Source organism: Eleutherodactylus coqui, chromosome 6 (assembly GCF_035609145.1).
Source record: "Eleutherodactylus coqui strain aEleCoq1 chromosome 6, aEleCoq1.hap1, whole genome shotgun sequence".
Taxonomy (NCBI): Eukaryota; Metazoa; Chordata; class Amphibia; order Anura; family Eleutherodactylidae; genus Eleutherodactylus; species Eleutherodactylus coqui.
In genome coordinates this window covers 13658612-13677616 of record NC_089842.1, presented here as the reverse complement: position 1 = coordinate 13677616, position 19005 = coordinate 13658612, and the positions used below count along the sequence as shown (strand labels likewise).

General features: G+C 49.3%; 1 protein-coding gene across 2 annotated transcripts; it reads right to left on the bottom strand.

Annotated features, from left to right (window-relative positions):
- On the bottom strand, window positions 1-18088 carry SLC25A34 (solute carrier family 25 member 34). 2 transcript variants are annotated; one of them, XM_066606301.1, is made up of 6 exons: window positions 17977-18062; window positions 17486-17888; window positions 12017-12082; window positions 3176-3328; window positions 1213-1347; window positions 1-1132 (listed from the first exon to the last, which is right to left on the bottom strand). In XM_066606301.1, exons 1-6 carry the CDS (start codon window positions 18021-18023, stop codon window positions 956-958), a joined length of 981 nt encoding a protein of 326 aa, XP_066462398.1. In that variant the 5' UTR covers window positions 18024-18062; the 3' UTR covers window positions 1-955. The 2 variants fall into 2 exon arrangements, with proteins under 2 accessions (XP_066462398.1, XP_066462399.1); XM_066606302.1 differs by having other exon boundaries at window positions 17486-18088.
- Between the last annotated feature and the right edge of the window lie 917 nt (window positions 18089-19005).

Below are 19005 nucleotides of genomic sequence, written 5' to 3'. Positions count from 1 at the left end.
TCACGCTTGTGGCCGGCGCTCCGACCATTTAATGTCATTAATAATTATTTAAAAAACAAAGTCAGCAGATTCCGGGTACAGATCCTTCACTGCAGTACCAAGGCACTTATATTAGCATAGTAGGTTAGGCTAAAAAATAAAATGACATTTGTCGATCTAGTGCAGTCTATAAACCCAAACCCCCCAATATTACATGGCTGTATTCAGGACAGAAGGTTATTACAGACTTCGGCGTTATTACGGCACTTTCAGGGTCTGCATAGATTTAATAAACTGAGTGGCCACTAGAGGGAGCAGCTGTAGACAGGTGCATACATGTAGTACTGAGCGATCGTCCCATCTACAGCAGAGCACCACCGTCTGTAATAAGCACACATAGCATTATGCTGCATTAACTCTTAATGAACTCAGCATGTTAAAAATAAGTCATCATCACCAGTCCAAGCGGCGGCAGAATGTGCTGCCAGTAAGATGGCGATAAATACTGGAACTGACCGAGAAGAGGACGCGCCGTTATGTGCGCAGGCCGAATAGAAGGAGATCACATGACGTTATGGTTTAATATGGCATTCAAATATCCCCCTTCCCCGCAACAGGATAAACTGGGGTATCCGTAGAAGAAAAGTGCAAACAGTGCCGACTGTGCAGCATTTATACAATCCGCACCCCGGAGGAGAAACACATTATGTTTATGGACCCTGTAATCTGGGGGGAGAGGGCAGGGCGCCTGCACCCCAAATATTATAAAATAGCTAAAGTAAGACTGTGAACACTTCTGCCCTCTACAGGCCGAGAGGATGCAGCAATATCTACATGTGACATTGTTGCCGTCGCTCATTGCCTACTTGGCACAACATTCACTATTAAAACTCTTCCCACAGTCTTCTTATGAGCCCTGAGATTACATTGGCCCTATGCTGGGGCCCAAGAAGTCAGGTCCATGTTAGCTCCGCCCTCAGTGGTGCTGGTAGTAATAGGTCAGCTTTCTCAACTCCTCCCAGAAGAGCAGGCTGAGGATGGTGTGCGGCCCCAGGCGGACGTAAGCCGGGACAATGCCCTTGTAGAGCGCCAAGATGCCTTCCTTGTGCGTGATCTTCAGCAAACAGTCCAGGAAGCTCCGGTAGAGGCGGCCCTGCGGAGAGACGAGAGGAGTGAGGAGGAGAGAAGAAGAAGAAGAAGCCGCCAAAGACAAGACAGTGGAGCTGCTCTCACCCGGCCCTCGACGTCCACAGGCTGATTGTACAGTCGGGTGCTGACCACGTCAAAGGGCAGCATTGCTACTGCAACCGCAATACTGCTGATCATCCCTGCGGCCAGCGGCACCAGCCAGCTGTCAGCCGAGAACCACTGGGGGCACAAAGAACAACCTCATCATTACAAGGAGAGACCCTCCCCAAGAAGCCCAACAATGTATCCCGGACCCTCATACACACAAATGCTCTGACAGCCTTCTCCCGACTCCCCCCATACACAAGAACACAGGGGTCGGCTGAACACTCGTGTTTTACATGGGCAGAGTGGAAAATATATCAGACTGTAAGGCTAACTTCACACAGGCGAGCGGGATATGGGGCCGTGAATCCCGCTCCCGTATTGTGCTCCCCACCATGTGAATTCCCCAAGGATGCGTAGTGTTATGTCAAAACGGCCTCGCATCACTTCTGTGATGTAGCGATGCTGCGGCTGTCACAAGAAGGGGGTTCATGTTTGTGCATCTCGCAACGCACAATTCTCACACGATTTTGTGAAGACAGACGGTTTGGAAAGCCTTCATTCTGCATTGACACAAGTATTCACACCCTTTGGTGCCTTAGGTTGCCTGTCCACGGGCGTTGCACTATCCCGCGGTGGAGCCACCGCCCAGGAGCAGGAGCCAGCTGACGGATCTTCGCAGTGAGCCAATCTGACAGATAGCCATTCTTAGTTGTGAGCCTATGGAAAGCCTGCACTGCGTTCCCCGCGGACGGATTATCGCTGCGGGAAACGCAATGCAAAAAACGCCCGTGGACAGGCAGCCTTAGTAAGAAGGCCGCTCCACCATAAAGCCCAGATTGGTGGAGGCTACAGTGATGATCGACCTTCTGGAAGTTTCTCCCATCTGCACACAAGATCTTTGGAGCTCAGCCAGAGTGACCGTTGGGTTCTTGGTCTCCTCTGTTACCAAGGTCCTTCTCCCCGAAGGGTCGGCGGCTCTAGGAAGAGTCCTGGTTGTTGTTCTTTCATGTAAGAATCATGGAGGCCGCCGGGCTCTTGGGAACTTTCAGGGCAGCAGAAATGTTTTTGCAGCTTCCCCAGATCTGTGCCTCCACACAATCCTGCCTCTGAGCTCTAGAGGCAGTTCTTTCCTCCTCTTGGTGTGGTTTTGGCTCTGATATGCATTGTTAGCGGTGAGATATTATATAGACAGGAGGGTCTTTTATGTCCAATAAGCTGAATTTACCACAAATGACTCCAATCAAGGTCTAGAAACATCTCGGAGATGATCAAGAGAAACGGAGGCCCCGGAGCGAAATATCAAGTGTCATCCCAGAGGGTGTGAATACTTAGGTCAATGCATTTCATTTTTTAAAAATGTCCAAAAGATTTCTAACATTGTTGTCACTTTGTCATTATGGGGTATTGAGTGCAGAATGATGGGGAACACAAGGACACAACATAACAATGTTATAAAGTGAGAGGGTCTGGGGACTTTCTGGACAGACTATAGATCAGTGGACAACTACGCAGCAACACTGAGCTGCAATTACAAGCGTTGGCCACTACACAGGCGTTGGAGCAGCGGGTTCCGTTCCAACCCCTTAAATCAGGATATCATTGATGTTCCCATTTATGAACGGTCATGGCTCTAGGGAGTGGTATGCCCCATTTAGACAGGACGACCTGTCAGCAAATGATGCCCGACACTCGTCCTAGTGATGCTCGCTCCTGTGCCGTCACATAGGAGCAAGTATCACTAGCCTCATCGGAAGCGCTGCCGACATAGATTCGGGAAGTGCTCTACCCCCGCCCACCTCCTTTCACAGTAACCAGACTGTCATTGAGCCGCTGCATGCGTTTACACGGAACGACTACCGGGAGCGCGGGAATTAAAAAAATTCTGAACACTAATCGTCCCGTGTAAATGGCCCTTTAGGCGCAGATCTACTTTCTACCCCCGGTGACTCGTCTCCGTTACCTTACGTTTCTTGACCCATTCTTTAGCATTAGCAAAAGTCGCCAACTGCACCGCTGATCCGACCATGACTCGTGGCACAGCGCCATTAACACCGCGCCAAAGTCCCAGGATTCCCTGCTTCTTGTAGATGGTCTCAAAGGCAGAACTGACGCTCTGGGCAAGAGACAAAGGAATCATCAGACAGAATATTACACCACACACTGCAGAACATCGCTCTGTCCCCTCAGCCTCCTCTCAGATAGTGATATATCCTGCAGATTATTACACCACACATTGCAGAACATCGCTCTGTCCCCTCAACCTCCTCTCAGATAGTGATATATCCTGCAGATTATTACACCACACATTGCAGAACATCGCTCTGTCCTCTCCATCTCCTCGGGAGATACATAGTGATATATACTGCAGTTTATTACACCACTGCCATCTGCAGAACATCGCTCTGTCCCCTCAGCCTCCTCTCAGATACATAGTGATATATCCTGCAGATTATTACACCACACATTGCAGAACATCGCTCTGTCCCCTCAGCCTCCTCTCAGATACATAGTGATATATACTGCAGTTTATTACACCACTGCCGTGCAGAGATCTGCAGAACATCGCTCTGTCCCCTCAACCTCCTCTCAGATACATAGTGATATATCCTGCAGATTATTACACCACACACTGCAGAACATCGCTCTGTGCCCTCAGCCTCCTCTCAGATACATAGTGATATATACTGCAGATTATTACACCACACACTGCAGAACATCGCTCTGTGCCCTCAGCCTCCTCTCAGATACATAGTGATATATCCTGCAGATTATTGCACCACTGCCATCTGCAGAACATCACTCTGTCCCCTCCATGTCCTCTCAGATACATAGTGATATATCCTGCAGATTATTACACCACTGACATCTGCAGAACATCGCTCTGTCCCCTCAGCCTCCTCTCAGATACATAGTGATATATCCTGCAGATTATTGCACCACTGCCATCTGCAGAACATCGCTCTGTCCCCTCAGCCTCCTCTCAGATACATAGTGATATATCCTGCAGATTATTACACCACTGCCATCTGCAGAACATCGCTCTGTCCCCTCAGCCTCCTCTCAGATACATAGTGATATATCCTGCAGATTATTACACCACTGCCATCTGCAGAACATCGCTCTGTCCCCTCAGCCTCCTCTCAGATACATAGTGATATATACTGCAGATTATTACACCACTGCCATCTGCAGAACATCGCTCTGTCCCCTCCATGTCCTCTCAGATACATAGTGATATATCCTGCAGATTATTACACCACTGCCATCTGCAGACCATCGCTCTGTCCTCTCCATCTCCTCTCAGATACATAGTGATATATCCTGCAGTTTATTACACCACTGCCGTGCAGAGATCTGCAGAACATCGCTTTTCAGATGTCACAGGACTGATCTTTCAACACTTCTGCACAACCTTTACCCCGAGTGTCACCCACTCACTACAGGATCGGACCGTTAATATGACGCTGTGAGGCCACGTTCACACGGGACGGATTTACAAGGCCTGCCGCTAAAGGTCTGCATCAAAACCTGCACCACTGGGAGCGGATTTGGACTTTTTTTTGTTTTTTTTTAAATGCAGATTTTAGTGCGGAATTCACCCCTCATTGAGAAAAGATTCCGCACCATAAACTGCGATAAAACGGACCCCCTGCGGATCTGATTCTGTACCACCTGTCGGTTTCCACAGGGTTTTGTGCCGGTTTTCAAAATCCCATCCACTTTGCTGCTACTGTAAATGCAGCCGATTGTGTGTGGAGCGTCGGCACGGAAAATCTGCAGTGAATCCGCCCCGTGAACATAAACGCGTGTTTTTCTTGCGTCACCTTCAGCAGGCGCCTCTACTGGAGTAAAGGTGAAAGAGATAAAACAACTGAAGAAAAGATCCAATGGGGCCTTCAGACGGACCGACTATCATTAAACGAAAAGACAAGCGAACGAGCAAATGGTTTATCTGCCTGTATAACCAGGCGACGAGCGAGCAAACTCTGACATCATTCCCTCTCATCACAGCGCTGAGCGATTCTTAACCCCGTGGACTGAATACAGGGGGAACAAGGAATATAAAAACTGGAAGACCCAAATATATATTATAGTGTGATCAGATATAAGATCCGCACACCTTATACTACAGTGGCATCATCTATTACTGCTGACAACCAGCTTGTATATCATATCTGAGAAGTAGTCACAGCTCCGCCCCCTGCTGATGACATCACTGATATAATGACATATGATCAGACATGTGATCCGCACACCTTATACTACAGTATCATCATCTATTACTGCTGATAACCACCCTACATATCATGTCTGAGAGGTAGTCACAGCCCCGCCCCCTGGTGATGACATCATTGATATAATGACATGTGATCAGACATGAGATCCGCACACCTTATACTACAGTAAGGCCGCCTGCAGACAGCCGGGTCGGATTCCGCTGCGAGAATTCTCGCAGCGAAATGCAGACCCGTGCCCCTGCAGAGGCCTGCGGCTCACCTGCTCCCCACGTCCGGAGCTGGCCCAGCAGTACTGACATTTCTGTGCGGGCCTCTGCGAGACCCGCACAGAAATAGAACGTGCCATGATTTGCTTTCACGCGGACAAGTCGCGGCTGTGTGCGTAGCATTGCGTTTTGCAATGCAATCCTATGCAGGTGGGCACGGGTGGAAATTCTGTGGGAAATCCCGCTGCATAAATTATGCCCGTGTGCAGGGGGCCTAACATCATCCATTACTGCTGACAACCAGCCTGTATATCTTGTCTGAGAGGTAGTCACAGCTCCGCCCCCTGGTGATGACATCACTGATATGACATGAGATCCACACACCTTATACTACAGTAATATCTATTACTGCTGACAACCGGCATGGATATCTTGTCTGAGAGGTAGTCACAGCTCCGCCCCCTGGTGATGACATCACTGATATGACATGAGATCCGCACACCTTATACTACAGTGATATCCATTACTGCTGACAACCGGCCTGTATATCTTGTCTGAGAGGTAGTCACAGCTCCGCCCCCTGGTGATGACATCACTGATATGACATGAGATCCGCACACTTTATACTACAGTAATATCCATTACTGCTGACAACCGGCCTGTATATCTTGTCTGACGTTGTCAGTCCTGATGCCAGGTTACGGTTTCAGCCTCACAATATATAAAGTACAACTCCGTCTCCTTAATCTCTCTGCTCATGCCTGTCTCTCCATAGAGATGGCGGCGGTACAGATGTTCGGTCTCGGCATCTGCAGTTCTAATCATGTCAATTCCAGATTAAGAAGCTCCAGGATCAACCTTATAATAATAATAAATGTGACCAATAGAGGCAAGAAGATCTGCAGAGGAAGACCAGCTGCCAGGGAGAGGGCAGACATGAGATGCCCTGCAGAGTGTTACCTGGGAGTGCAGAGGGCAGATGAAGAATGAGAGTATGAGTGCCATGCAGATCACATATTGTTGGCAGGGGGCGCCCCACTGTCCCCCGATATTGGGGAAAACCAGGATTGGGGTATATTAGATTTTATCCTTTGTCTGCCCGAAAATAAGTGGAGCCAGATGTGTCCGGCTGTTGCTTATAATCCTTGAAAACGGACCCCTTGTTGTACCGCTGTATTGCTGCAAGGAGCAAGACTTAGGGTGGATTCAGACGACCGTACTTCACAGTTTTCACGCCGAGCCGATATACGGTGTCCTTGTCTGAGAGGGGGGGGGGGAGGATGGAAGAGCCAGGAGCAGGAACTGAGCTCCAGCCCCTTCCCTGCCCCTTGCCACTATTCGCAATAGAAGGGGGTGAGGTGGGGCGGAGCTAAGTACCAGCGCTTAGCTCCGCCCGCACCCTTCCCATTGCAAATAGTGCCGAGGGGCAGGGAAGGGGCGGGAGCTCAGTTCCTACTCCTGGCTCTTCCATCCCCCCCCCCTCAGACAAGGACACCGTATATCGGCTCAGCGTGAAAACCGAGCCGATATAGGGTCGTCTGAATCCACCCTTAAGTTCATATTACGCTTTAAAGAGAGTAAGACACTATAAAAGGTTTAATAATAAGAATTTATTAAACCAAACGATAATTGAGCATAGTGGTGAATAATTGTCCTACGTCTGTAAACTATTGGATCTATATACAAAACATAAAGGTTGCAGATGTCACATCACAAAGTATAAAGATGGCAAGTTACATGACCTCATTAGCTGCATATTATTAACCAAAAGGTTAGAGGTCACATATTACATCACCAGAGGTTCCCTCACTTCTGGGGGTTCAGCAGAGGACATCCTCATTCTGCTACTCAGAGCTTCTCATCCTTCCATCAGAGATTCCAGGACCTCTTCTCATAGCTTCTACTCCTACTAACTTGAGAAGATAGGACCTTTTTATATTCTAATGAGTCCTCACTCCAACAGATTACCATATAGCTGCAAACCAAGGCCTTCTAAACAAAAAGGTACCAGCACATCCTGTGTGAGGTGGACATCAAACAGTTGCATATGGTCCTAAATATTGACTCCAAGTTGTCTGAATACAAACTTCCTTACAGCTCTGCCTAGACCAGGATGTGATCTCAGGTGACCATCATGTTGTCACCCTTGTGTTCAAGTCAATAGAATTTACACATCACAAGAGGGGACATGGCTACTGATCTGCACATAGAACTGGTTTAGAAACCTACTCAGTATCTTCTGGTCAAAGGCTCAAAATTGTAATCAAAATGGCTGAATGAAATCTAAATAATCATACAGTTAGTATTTTCCTAACAACCGCCCCTAGCTTGGATACAAGATGTGATACGGGTGAGCATGGAGGCTGTAGTACCCTGTTGTACCGCCTCTAGCTTGGATACAAGATGTGATACGGGTGAGCATGGAGGCTCTAGTACCCTGTTGTACCGCCTCTAGCTTGGATACAAGATGTGATACGGGGGGGCATGGAGGCTCTAGTACCCTGTTGTACCGCCTCTAGCTTGGATACAAGATGTGATACAGGCAGGCATGGAGGCTCTAGTACCCTGTTGTACCGCCTATAGCCTAGATACAAGATGTGATACAGGCAGGCATGGAGGCTCTAGTACCCTGTTGTACCACCTCTAGCTAGGATACAAGATATGATACGGGTGGGCATGGAGGCTGTAGTATCCTATTGTACCCCCTCTGACTTGGATACAAGATGTGATACGGGTGGGCATGGAGGCTGTAGTACCCTGTTGTACCCCCTCTGGCTTGGATACAAGATGTGATACAGGTGGGCATGGAGGCTCTAGTACCCTGTTGTACCGCCTCTAGCTTGGATACAAGATGTGATACAGGTGGGCATGGAGGCTCTAGTACCCTGTTGTACCGCCTCTAGCTTGGATACAAGATGTGATACAGGTGGGCATGGAGGCTCTAGTACCCTGTTGTACCGCCTCTAGCTTGGATACAAGATGTGATACAGGTGGGCATGGAGGCTCTAGTACCCTGTTGTACCGCCTCTAGCTTGGATACAAGATGTGATACAGGTGGGCATGGAGGCTCCAGTACTCTGTTGTACCGCCTCTAGCTTGGATACAAGATGTGATACAGGTGGGCATGGAGGCATACAGGTTCTGTTTGGTATCCTGCAACATATCAGCATAACTGAACCTCTAGATCATGTACACTCGTAGGCTGTGGAGGTTGGTGCCCTAGTTGGTCCTACCCATGTTCTATTGGTGATAAATCTGGTGACCGGGTGGCCATGGAAATGTGACAATGTTGTGGGGGTGACTGACCCCCTTGTGTGTGCGGCCGAGCATTATCCTGCTGCCTCTTGGTGTCATACATGTCATGTCTTTTATGTGGATGCACTGTGCAAAGTGGCTTGTCTGCTGTTATGTGTATTGCACTGCTGCAGCATATGAGAGGTTACTGTCTGAAAGTGGCTGGGATATGTCTGGAAATGTATCTGTCTCGTCACATGATGTCTGTACCCTATAAATATGAGTGAGATGTGTCTGGGTAGTGAGAGTGCCAGCCACATGGGGGTACCTTCAACCCTCATGTGGTGAAGTGAAGGAAGAGGAGGAAAGGTATCCTGAGGCCTTCCATGCCAGGAGCCACCTCTGAGGAGAGAGAGAAGTGAGGAGTCCGCTGTGCAGAGCTGTCTACTAGAGTACAGAGTGAGTGTCAGTGGAGTGTTCCCTCCTCCGGAGTGTTCCCTGTCCAGGAGCAGAGCGCTGCAGATAACTGAGACTGCAGGCCCGATATCATCCTGAGCTATCCTCCCTGACCTAACACTAGGACCATGTCCTTCCTGCACGTGTGAGTAAGCTGTATTCTGCTGCATCTTCTACAGTAGTTTCCAGTCCTTGCCCGTTCCCAGTGATGGAGGTATTCAGGTTTATCAGTGTTATCAGCATTGCCTGAAAGAGGCGTAACAGTCTGTGCGTCACTCTGGGGATGAGTCTGGTAGAGCCACCGTGACAAGTGTCAACTCTACGCCGCCAGCTCCTCCTTGTGCCTAGGTCACCATTGGGGGCACCACACTTGGAAGCCACCATGAGAGGAACACACGTGGCTGCAGGATGTCCTGAACATATCGCTGAGCTGTCATTGTCCCTCGTACCACTACTATGGGGGACAGACTGCTGTTTGCGATGGCCCCCCCAGACCATCACACCAGCAGGGGGCAGTGTGCCGCTCCACAGCAAAGGCAGGATTGAGGCGCTCACCCCGAGGTCTCCAGACACGAATACAGCCGTCGTCAGCACCCAAACTAAATCTTGATTCATCACTGAAGATAACCCGGTTCCCCTCTGTAGCGTCCAGGTCCATCTTTTACGACATCACTGCCAACAGAGGCAACAGTGGGGGGGTCAGAGGGCGTACATGTAATGGGGGCCGTGAGACCAAATGTCCTTTAGCCAAGTGCCTGGAAATGGTTCCGACAGACAAGGGTGTAACGACGGCGCCCCCTGTCTCTGGATGGCGGACAATATAACAGTTGGAGCTGCTGGTACTTGTCGGGCGTCCTGAGCCCGGTCCCCTTGTGTGCCCTCACACATCCACTGGTCCCAACACCTCCTAACAGTCTGGTCAGACGCTCCTCTCTACTGGTGGTCTGTAGGGGGTCCTGAGTCTGGTCACCTTGTGTGTCCTCACACATCCACTGGTCCCAACACCCCCTAACAGTTTGGTCAGACGGTCCTTTCTACTGGTGGTCTGTAGGGGCGCCTTGAGCCCGGTCACCTTGTGTGCCCTCACACATCCACTGGTCCCAACACCTCCTAACAGTCTGGTCAGACGCTCCTCTCTACTGGTGGTCTGTAGGGGGTCCTGAGTCTGGTCACCTTGTGTGTCCTCACACATCCACTGGTCCCAACACCTAACAGTTTGGTCAGACGGTCCTTTCTACTGGTGGTCTGTAGGGGCGCCTTGAGCCCGGTCACCTTGTGTGTCCTCACACATCCACTGGTCCCAACACCTAACAGTTTGGTCAGACGGTCCTTTCTACTGGTGGTCTGTATGGGGCATCCTGAGCCCGGTCACCTTGTGTGCCCTCACACATCCACTGGTCCCAACACCTAACAGTCTGGTCAGACACTCCTCTCTACTGGTGGTCTGTTGGGGGGTCCTGAGCCCGGTCACCTTGTGTGCCCTCACACATCCACTGCTCCCAGCACCTCCTAACAGTCTGGACAGAACGGCCGGTGGGGGACAATTCATGGATACGACCATCCAGCTTCTCACATCCCAATAATACGCCCCTCTCAGACTCTGGTAACGGGGTGAAATCTCTTCTCTACGTCGTAGAGGCATCTAGTGGCCAACAAGCTCTACAAGTGGAAGAAGAGGTCACTACACACAAGGAGCCTCCGAGAGCCCCTTAAGGGATCTTTCACATGGGACAGAGTAGGTCACATGACGCACTGCAAGCTGTGGTAAATTTCGCATCAAAATCCGCAAGATACCCTCAGATTTTACTGCAGATTTCAGAATGGGTTGAAACATCCCTACAATTCCTTATCAAAATCCCCTGTTAGACCTGCAGATCTTCATGTGGAATCCTGCTGTTGATTTGGCCAAATCCGGCTGCGTAATTCTGTCCGGTGTTAAAGGTGGGGTGCGGCTCGCTCTTGGGGCTGGCAGCGGCGCAGTATTTGGGAGAGAGGAGCGCTTGTATGTAGGCTGAAGTTTTGCACCAATAGTGCTTATTTTGATGTGGAAATGTCCACTGCTGAAAATCCACAACATTCCTGCCCTTTGTGAACGTACCCCTAGGTTGTGGTGCCCAGGCTACTTTACCGCGCCCCTCACCCCATTTTGCGGTACAAACAACTTTTTGGGAGATAAAAAAAAAAAAAAAAAAAAAAAAGAACGTTTTTTTTTAAGTGGCGATCACAGCGCCGTATAAATAACGCTTTCATTTTGTGGGGGTGACAGAGGGGTGACAGAGGTAGCGCTCCTTGTCTAACCACTTAGATGCCACGGTCAGCATTAGTCGCTCTTCCACTACAGAAGAGTCAGCTGTAATATAGAACCGCCAGCGGTGCAGGTTTATGTATGACGGATGTCGGGAAAAGGTTAATAATGGGTGACAAGGAACGGCCGGTGTCACAATGACTGAACCACTCAGGGCAGGAGATGCGGCTCCCACCTCCTCTGGACTTTGTATCCCAACAATAACCAGTTAGTGACTACATACAGACATATAGATCCCAGTACACCCCCTTCCCAGAGGGGGCAGAGCGATGTCCTGCAGAGGTCAGTGGTGCAATACTCTGCAGAATCTACCACTAGGTATCAGTCGGGCGTTCTAGAGCTCGCCTCTCCTGCAGTCTCACCTGGTGATTGTGCTGATGTCCTACAGCAATGGCGGCCACCGTCTGCGCCTGGAGATGTGTCTTTATCTGCAGGGTAGAAGAGTTTTATATGAATATACGGGGGTCCGTATGGAGACGTTCTGGGAAATGAGAGGAGCATGACAATATTGGGGTAACATGGAGTCATCGCCCAGAACCGTTGCCAGACATGTGGCATGATGGGGGAGGGACTACACTACCGCACGCTGCGCTGTTCTGCTTCGTTCCACCTCTTCGCACTAGGACAGACCCCTTTGACTTGGGCTGCATTCACATCCAGTGAAAAAAAAAGAGCAACACTATTTTTGGGGTAAAAGATTGCCACCGTACCAGAACCCAATAGACCCCAATGTAATTCGGTGGGAGTCTTAATAGCCCCTTAATTACACAATCCCCCCCCCCCCCCCCCCCCCCCCCAATCATCGCAGCGGTCAGACGGTTCGCTGCTTGTGGGATCAGTTTTTCAATGGTATTATTTAATGTAATGAAAAAGTTTTACAAAAATTCTAAGGGGAGTGAAATGGGGGGGGGGGGGGGGGTAAGATGTAACTTTACCATCTTTGCAGGGGGTCTTATTTATTCATTTTAGTGTGTGCAGAACTTTATTCTGAGTCCGTACAATTACAACAATACCAAGTTTATTTTTTTGCTTGTTAGAGCTTTTCTTTACTTTCTCTTTAATCGCCATCTTCTGACCGCCATCGCCTTTTTTAAATCTCCCCATTGATGGGGTTGTGTGAGGGCTCATGTTTTTACAGGGCGAGCCGCGGATTCTATTTGTACCATTTGGGAGCCTGGAAGAGATTTTGATCGCTTTTTTTTTTTTAATTACAATTTTTCTTGAAGGCAGGATGACCAAGAGAGAAAAAAGACAAAAAAAACCCAAAAGACAATTTTGGCTTTTTATTTTTTTTCTGCCATTAGGATAAATAATCCATTATTTTGATAGAACGGACTTTTACAGATGCAGCAAGAAGGTAGCAAATATGTTTTGAGTTGTTTTTTAGTTTTGATTCTTTTTTAAATATTTTTATTTTGAATATTGGAAAAGGATGGAGTGTGGGGGGAGGGGGGGATTGAACTTTTTGTAAAATATATATTTTTATATTATATATTTTTTATAATGAAGCATTCCCTTCCCCCTCCCATTTATTATTTTTAGTCTTCATAGGGGGACATCAATTTGTGATCGTTTGATCAGTTATACCATATACTGCAGTACTTCAGTATTGCACTATATGGTGTTTCTGCAAGCACTCTATTAGGACAGGCCTATCCTAAGAGCAGCTTCACATAAGTGCGTGCACAAAAACACATGTGTTTTTGCGCATGTTTTTGTGCATTTTACTGTACTTTTTGGGCTGACGGGGACATTGCACATGGGTGTGGGACACAGCTGCACCCCGATTTAAAAGGCTTTTAAGCCTAATTAGTTCCAGATGTTTTTTTCTGCAAAATTGCGCAGCGTAATGAGCAATTACGTGGGTTTTGGGTGCGCATCTCCCCCACGACCCCATAGGTTTCAGGTGCATAATTACGCATTTGAATAGAGCATGCTACGCGAAAAAACAAAAATTAACCGCATTGATAATACGCGCACAAATACGTCCGCGTGAAGCTGCCCTTAACCCTTTCCAATCCAATTTGTATCCTGGTTTTCCTAGGGGGCTTACTCTTTTTCTGCCGTTATACAACGGCGCTATCTGCTGGCTAAAGCCAGTACTGCATGACGTGACACGTTGGATAGGCTCCGACAGCAGAGAGGCTGGCAATATACAGTAAGAGAACCCCGACGGACGTCTTCCAACATTTGAGCTGTACAGCCTTAAATCATAATGTCTTCAGAGGTCAGACAGTGGATTGGAAAGGGTTAATAGGCAAAAAAACATGGCAGCCCCGAACCTTCAGTGACGGAATCTCATGATATCATCGGTGGGGGAAGGGATGTTGGCTGTTCAGAATCCCTAAATGCCGATTGGGGCATCTAAAGCAATAGCAGCAGCAATCAGAGGCAGCACTGATCATGGCTGTGGCAAGCGGGTGTCAACTGTCACAGATAGCGGGTACCCAGTGAGATCTGCTCACGATGCCGCTCCATACAAACCCAGACGCAAGAGAGCCCAAAAGCATTAAGTGGTTAAAAGGGTTTCCGAAACTCAGATATTAATGACTTGTCATCAGCATCAGATCGATGGCGGTCCGCTGCTCAAGAGTTTCATCGATCCGCTACTTAATGAGGCTGTGGTGCCCGGGTCAGCGTTGCGGTCACTTCATCTCATGCCAGGGCACTTCGCCGTACATTGTATATTGGCAGTGCCCGCTATAGAAGTTCTATCTCCTTTGTTGAATGGGACTTGGCTGCTCTCCGGCGACGTCACCGATCAACGCGACACATGTGAGCGCCACTTCCTCTTCAAACACCTGATCAGTGGGGTCCAGAGTGGCAGACCCCCACCGATGTGATATTGAAGAGCTATCCTGAGGAAAGGACATCAATGTCTGTCTCAGAAAACCCCCTTAACACTCGTAAACAGCAAATGATCTTTGACCAACAGCCATTTCCCCCTACATGATTATCGGTGTGCTTAGGGAGGTAAGCCGCAGTCAGCTCTGGTGCAGATTATCTCCCAGGAAACAATAGCATCAAGTGCGGAAACTATGTCCCCCGATCCTTTTTATGGTGTCAGGGGAGAATCTGGAGCCGCACACATCAGAGAGTTGTCTGGCCCCACCGTCATGGGGGGAGTGGGGGGGGAAGCCGGCCTGAATGGGGATTTTGGTGCCGAACTATTCCTTCGTTTATCACCTGAATTGTGGCTGGAAGTCATAGTAAATGGTCCGGTGTGCACGCGGCTGCCAACGGGGCGCTGAGGAATCGCTCACTCGTTGGCGTCACTGGGTAAGCACGAGAGCGATAGTCACTGGGATGGCTGGCAGTGCCAATGTGCCCAGCAGGTGCCATGTGTAAACGGGGCACTAGACGGTCTTAAAGCGAGCGAGATCTATCAGAGTATCTGCTGAATGTGAATCTGGCAAATATTAGGACCGCCCACATTTAGGCCACCCTTTAGTTGGCTTAGATTATGCCAAAATTTGTGCCAAAATTTTGGCGCATTTTAGGCCACGTTCCTTTTTCAGAAAAGTAAAAAAAAAAACGAAAAACTGTCCGAAAGTATCTAACACACACAGTAAATGTGGCGCAAAGCAGGTGAGACCGTTTTCTTACATTATTTGCGCCAGAAAACTCATACTTTGAATAATAAACCCCAATGTGCGCCCGTCTCACTTCCTGCGCCATCCAATTGTATCGCATGCAGGTAAAAAAAGGAAGCGCCCCCTCCCCCCCCCCCAGCGTCACTAAGCAACGGTCCGTGAAAACCAGAGCGCACACGGATGCTATGGACTTGAATAGGTGACTGTCGTCATTGACTAACAGGTCGTGCTCTCCGAGGAGTCCGCTGCAGACTAACAAGAATTATTGTTTGCTGTCAGTGAATGGAAACATCCTTGTTTACTTGCAGAGGCCTAATAATTTCCGCAGCTGAGGGTGTGTTACAATGTATCCAGTCTAGGTCTGGATGTGGCATAAGCATTGATACATTGTAACACCCGCTCAGCACAGGAGAGGTTTGTATTTAGATCTGCGGCCTCCAGGTGGTGCAGAACTTATCAGACTCCCCTCCCCCATTATTGTTACAGGAACTGGGCAGCGGCAGTGCCACCCATGCCAGGGAGCTGCAGATCTGGTTTGTTTCACCCCAGCTGCGTGCTCGTCCTTACAGAGGCCTGCGTGCAGATCCCAGGGCACGGAGCGAATGGGGGTCATTCTGCGTAAGCAGTGCAATACCAATATGGCCGCCATTACAGCCCCCACAGGGGTCCTCGCCCAACATTCCCCGACTCCAGAACCGAACATCCCAGCGAGGCAATACATGGCAGACTGCAACGTAGGAGATGGAAAAGCCGATCGCCCCAACAGATCCCCAGAACCGGCCAGGGGAGCGCAGGTGGGGGGTACACGGTGCAGCATCGCCCCCCATTAGTCATTTACTGCAGGATCTAAACTCAGAAAGGTGATCCACTGGGAGATCTACTGCAACAAACAGGATTAACCCTCTGATGTCAGGAGCAGACGGCACAGGCGTAACATTTGCCCCATCCTCTAGTTGGACATGATGGGAGTTGTAGTTCTACAAGAGCTGACATTATTTTGGTTTGATGAATTGAAAAGGACAAGTGAAATTATTGTACAGGGTGGTCTGTGCCTATAATGGGGGGAGAAGAGCGTGCACCCCCAGATCATAGCAGTGATGGGAAGGAGGAGAGCAGCACTTATGTAGTGGAACATATGGAGTCAAGTTTGTCCGATATCCCTGTGTTATGTGTGGGGTTACACAGGACTGCAGGTCACATCTACTACATTATCAGTCCTCAGATATCCCTGTGTTGTGTGGGGTTACATAGGACTGCAGGTCACATCTACTACATTATCAGTCCTCAGATATCCCTGTGTTGTGTGGGGTTACATAGGACTGCAGGTCACATCTACTACATTTTCGGTCCTCGGATATCCCTGTGTTATCTGTGGGGTTACATAGGACTGCAGGTCACATCCACTACATTATCGGTCCTCAGATATCCCTGTGTTATGTGTGGGGTTACATAGGACTGCAGGTCACATCTACTACATTATCTGTCCTGAGATATACCTGTGTTATCTGTGGGGTTACATAGGACTGCAGGTCACATCTACTACATTATCTGTCCTCAGATATCCCTGTGTTATGTGTGGGGTTACATAGGACTGCAGGTCACAGCTACTACATTATCTGTCCTCAGATATCCCTGTGTTATTTGTGGGGTTACATAGGACTGCAGGTCACATCTACTACATTATCTGTCCTCAGATATCCCTGTGTTACGTGTGGGGTTACATAGGACTGCAGGTCACATCTACTACATTATCTGTCCTCAGATATCCCTGTGTTTTACGTGTGGGGTTACATAGGACTGCAGGTCACATCTACTACATTATCTGTCCTCATATCCCTGTGTTATGTGTGGGGTTACATAGGACTGCAGGTCACATCTACTATATTATCTGTCCTCAGTTATCCCTGTGTTATGTGTGGGGTTACATAGGACTGCAGGTCAGATCTACTATATTATCTGTCCTCAGTTATCCCTGTGTTATGTGTGGGGTTACATAGGACTGCAGGTCACATCCACTACATCATCTGTCCTCAGATATCCCTGTGTTATGTGTGGGGTTACATAGGACTGCAGGTCACATCTACTATATTATCTGTCCTCAGTTATCCCTGTGTTATGTGTGGGGTTACATAGGACTGCAGGTCACATCTATTATATTATCTGTCCTCAGCTATCACAAGTCCGTTAAGTGACAGACTCAGCTCTGCTACATACGTGGTTCACATATAGTTTACTTACCAGGTATGCCGGACTCCCCACAAATGCCCCCAGAGCTCCAGCGATTGCCCCTGCAGCCACGTTGCCCCCGGGCTGCGCGGTCAGTCCCATGTCCTCAGCGTGCGAGTAGAGGTAGAAGCGCACTCCGTTCATCATCCCCTGGTACAGCAGTCCCGCCGTCAGCCCTTTTTGCAGCCCTCGCAGTCCATCTGCTTGACCAACCGCCACCATGGCTTGCAGAACCCCCCGATAATGTCTCGTGTAGGACCCCCGGGCACGCAGTTCACCTTGCAGCTGCAGCCGCGTCTTCACTACTTCCAGAGGGTTAGTAAACACACACGCCATGCAGCACGCCGATGCACCCAGCACGAAGTCCACCGGCGGGGAGATGGAGATGGCCTCACCGGGCGGAGGGGTCGCCATGCTTATATGTAGAGAAAAACAACGCAAAAGTTAAAAAGAGACATCAAATGTCCAACAGGTTCAGCGGGTCACAGCGGAGACAGCACAACCTGCAGTGAAGCCCACCCATCACATGGGCTGACACCAGAGAACACATGAGGCTGCAGCCATAGAGCTCCTGGCTGCACACTCATCAGCTCTGGGATCCTAACTCCCAGCGTCCAACCCTCCATCCTGGGCCCGACCAATCTGCGGCCTCTTATGCCTGCACACACCTCCAGCACCCACAGGAGGGAGGTAGTGGGCCGGCGCAGCCACTCGTCACATATAGAGGAAAGGTCACCGGCTGCTACTCTGGGATTTCCTGGTTTGTCCTTCAAGCAATCACAGCAAAAAAGTGCGACAAAAAGGAAATTCATGTGAATGAACTGCAGTGATGTGCCAAAAGTCATGGGATAGCAGTATGTAAATTGGTGATGAAGTGGCGTTGCCTCAGGCGACACTCGGGAACGCCCCACCTGTAAAGGTTGTGAGGTCTTATTGTGTCAGTGAGGGTTAACACCGCCCAGCGTGCTCATGGCGAGGCAACGTGATTAAACAAGTTAGGATGATGGATGCCAGATGGATGGGATGTTCCATTTTCGAAGTTGTGCGGGAATTTAACCTTCCTCGATCCACAGTGTCACATGTGTACCAGGAATACATCATAGACGACATTACCAACCACAGTGGCCGACAACGGGGGATTAATGGTTGTTACCGGCGGCTCCCTGCTAGAATTGTCCATTGTCCCCCCACGTACATCCCGCAGATCAGCGCAGCTTCCATGGGATATGAGAACAGAAGACCACCAGAGCGCCTCTGCTATCATCCCAACACCGGGCACAGCGCCTCACCTGGGCTCATCAGGGTACTAATGGTACTGGGCTCATCTGGGCTGATGGTAGGGTTTGTTTGTGGAGCAGACCCCATAAAGCCCTGGACCCCAGCTGTCAACAAGGCACTGTGCAGGCTGGTGCTGGGTTCTATTCTCAAGACATAGATGAGGTCCACTCGTCCTCCTACAGTCCTTGATTGATGCCGTGTTTTACATTAGCAGCCATTCGTGGACTTCATGTTCCCCCACAATGGTGGGATAT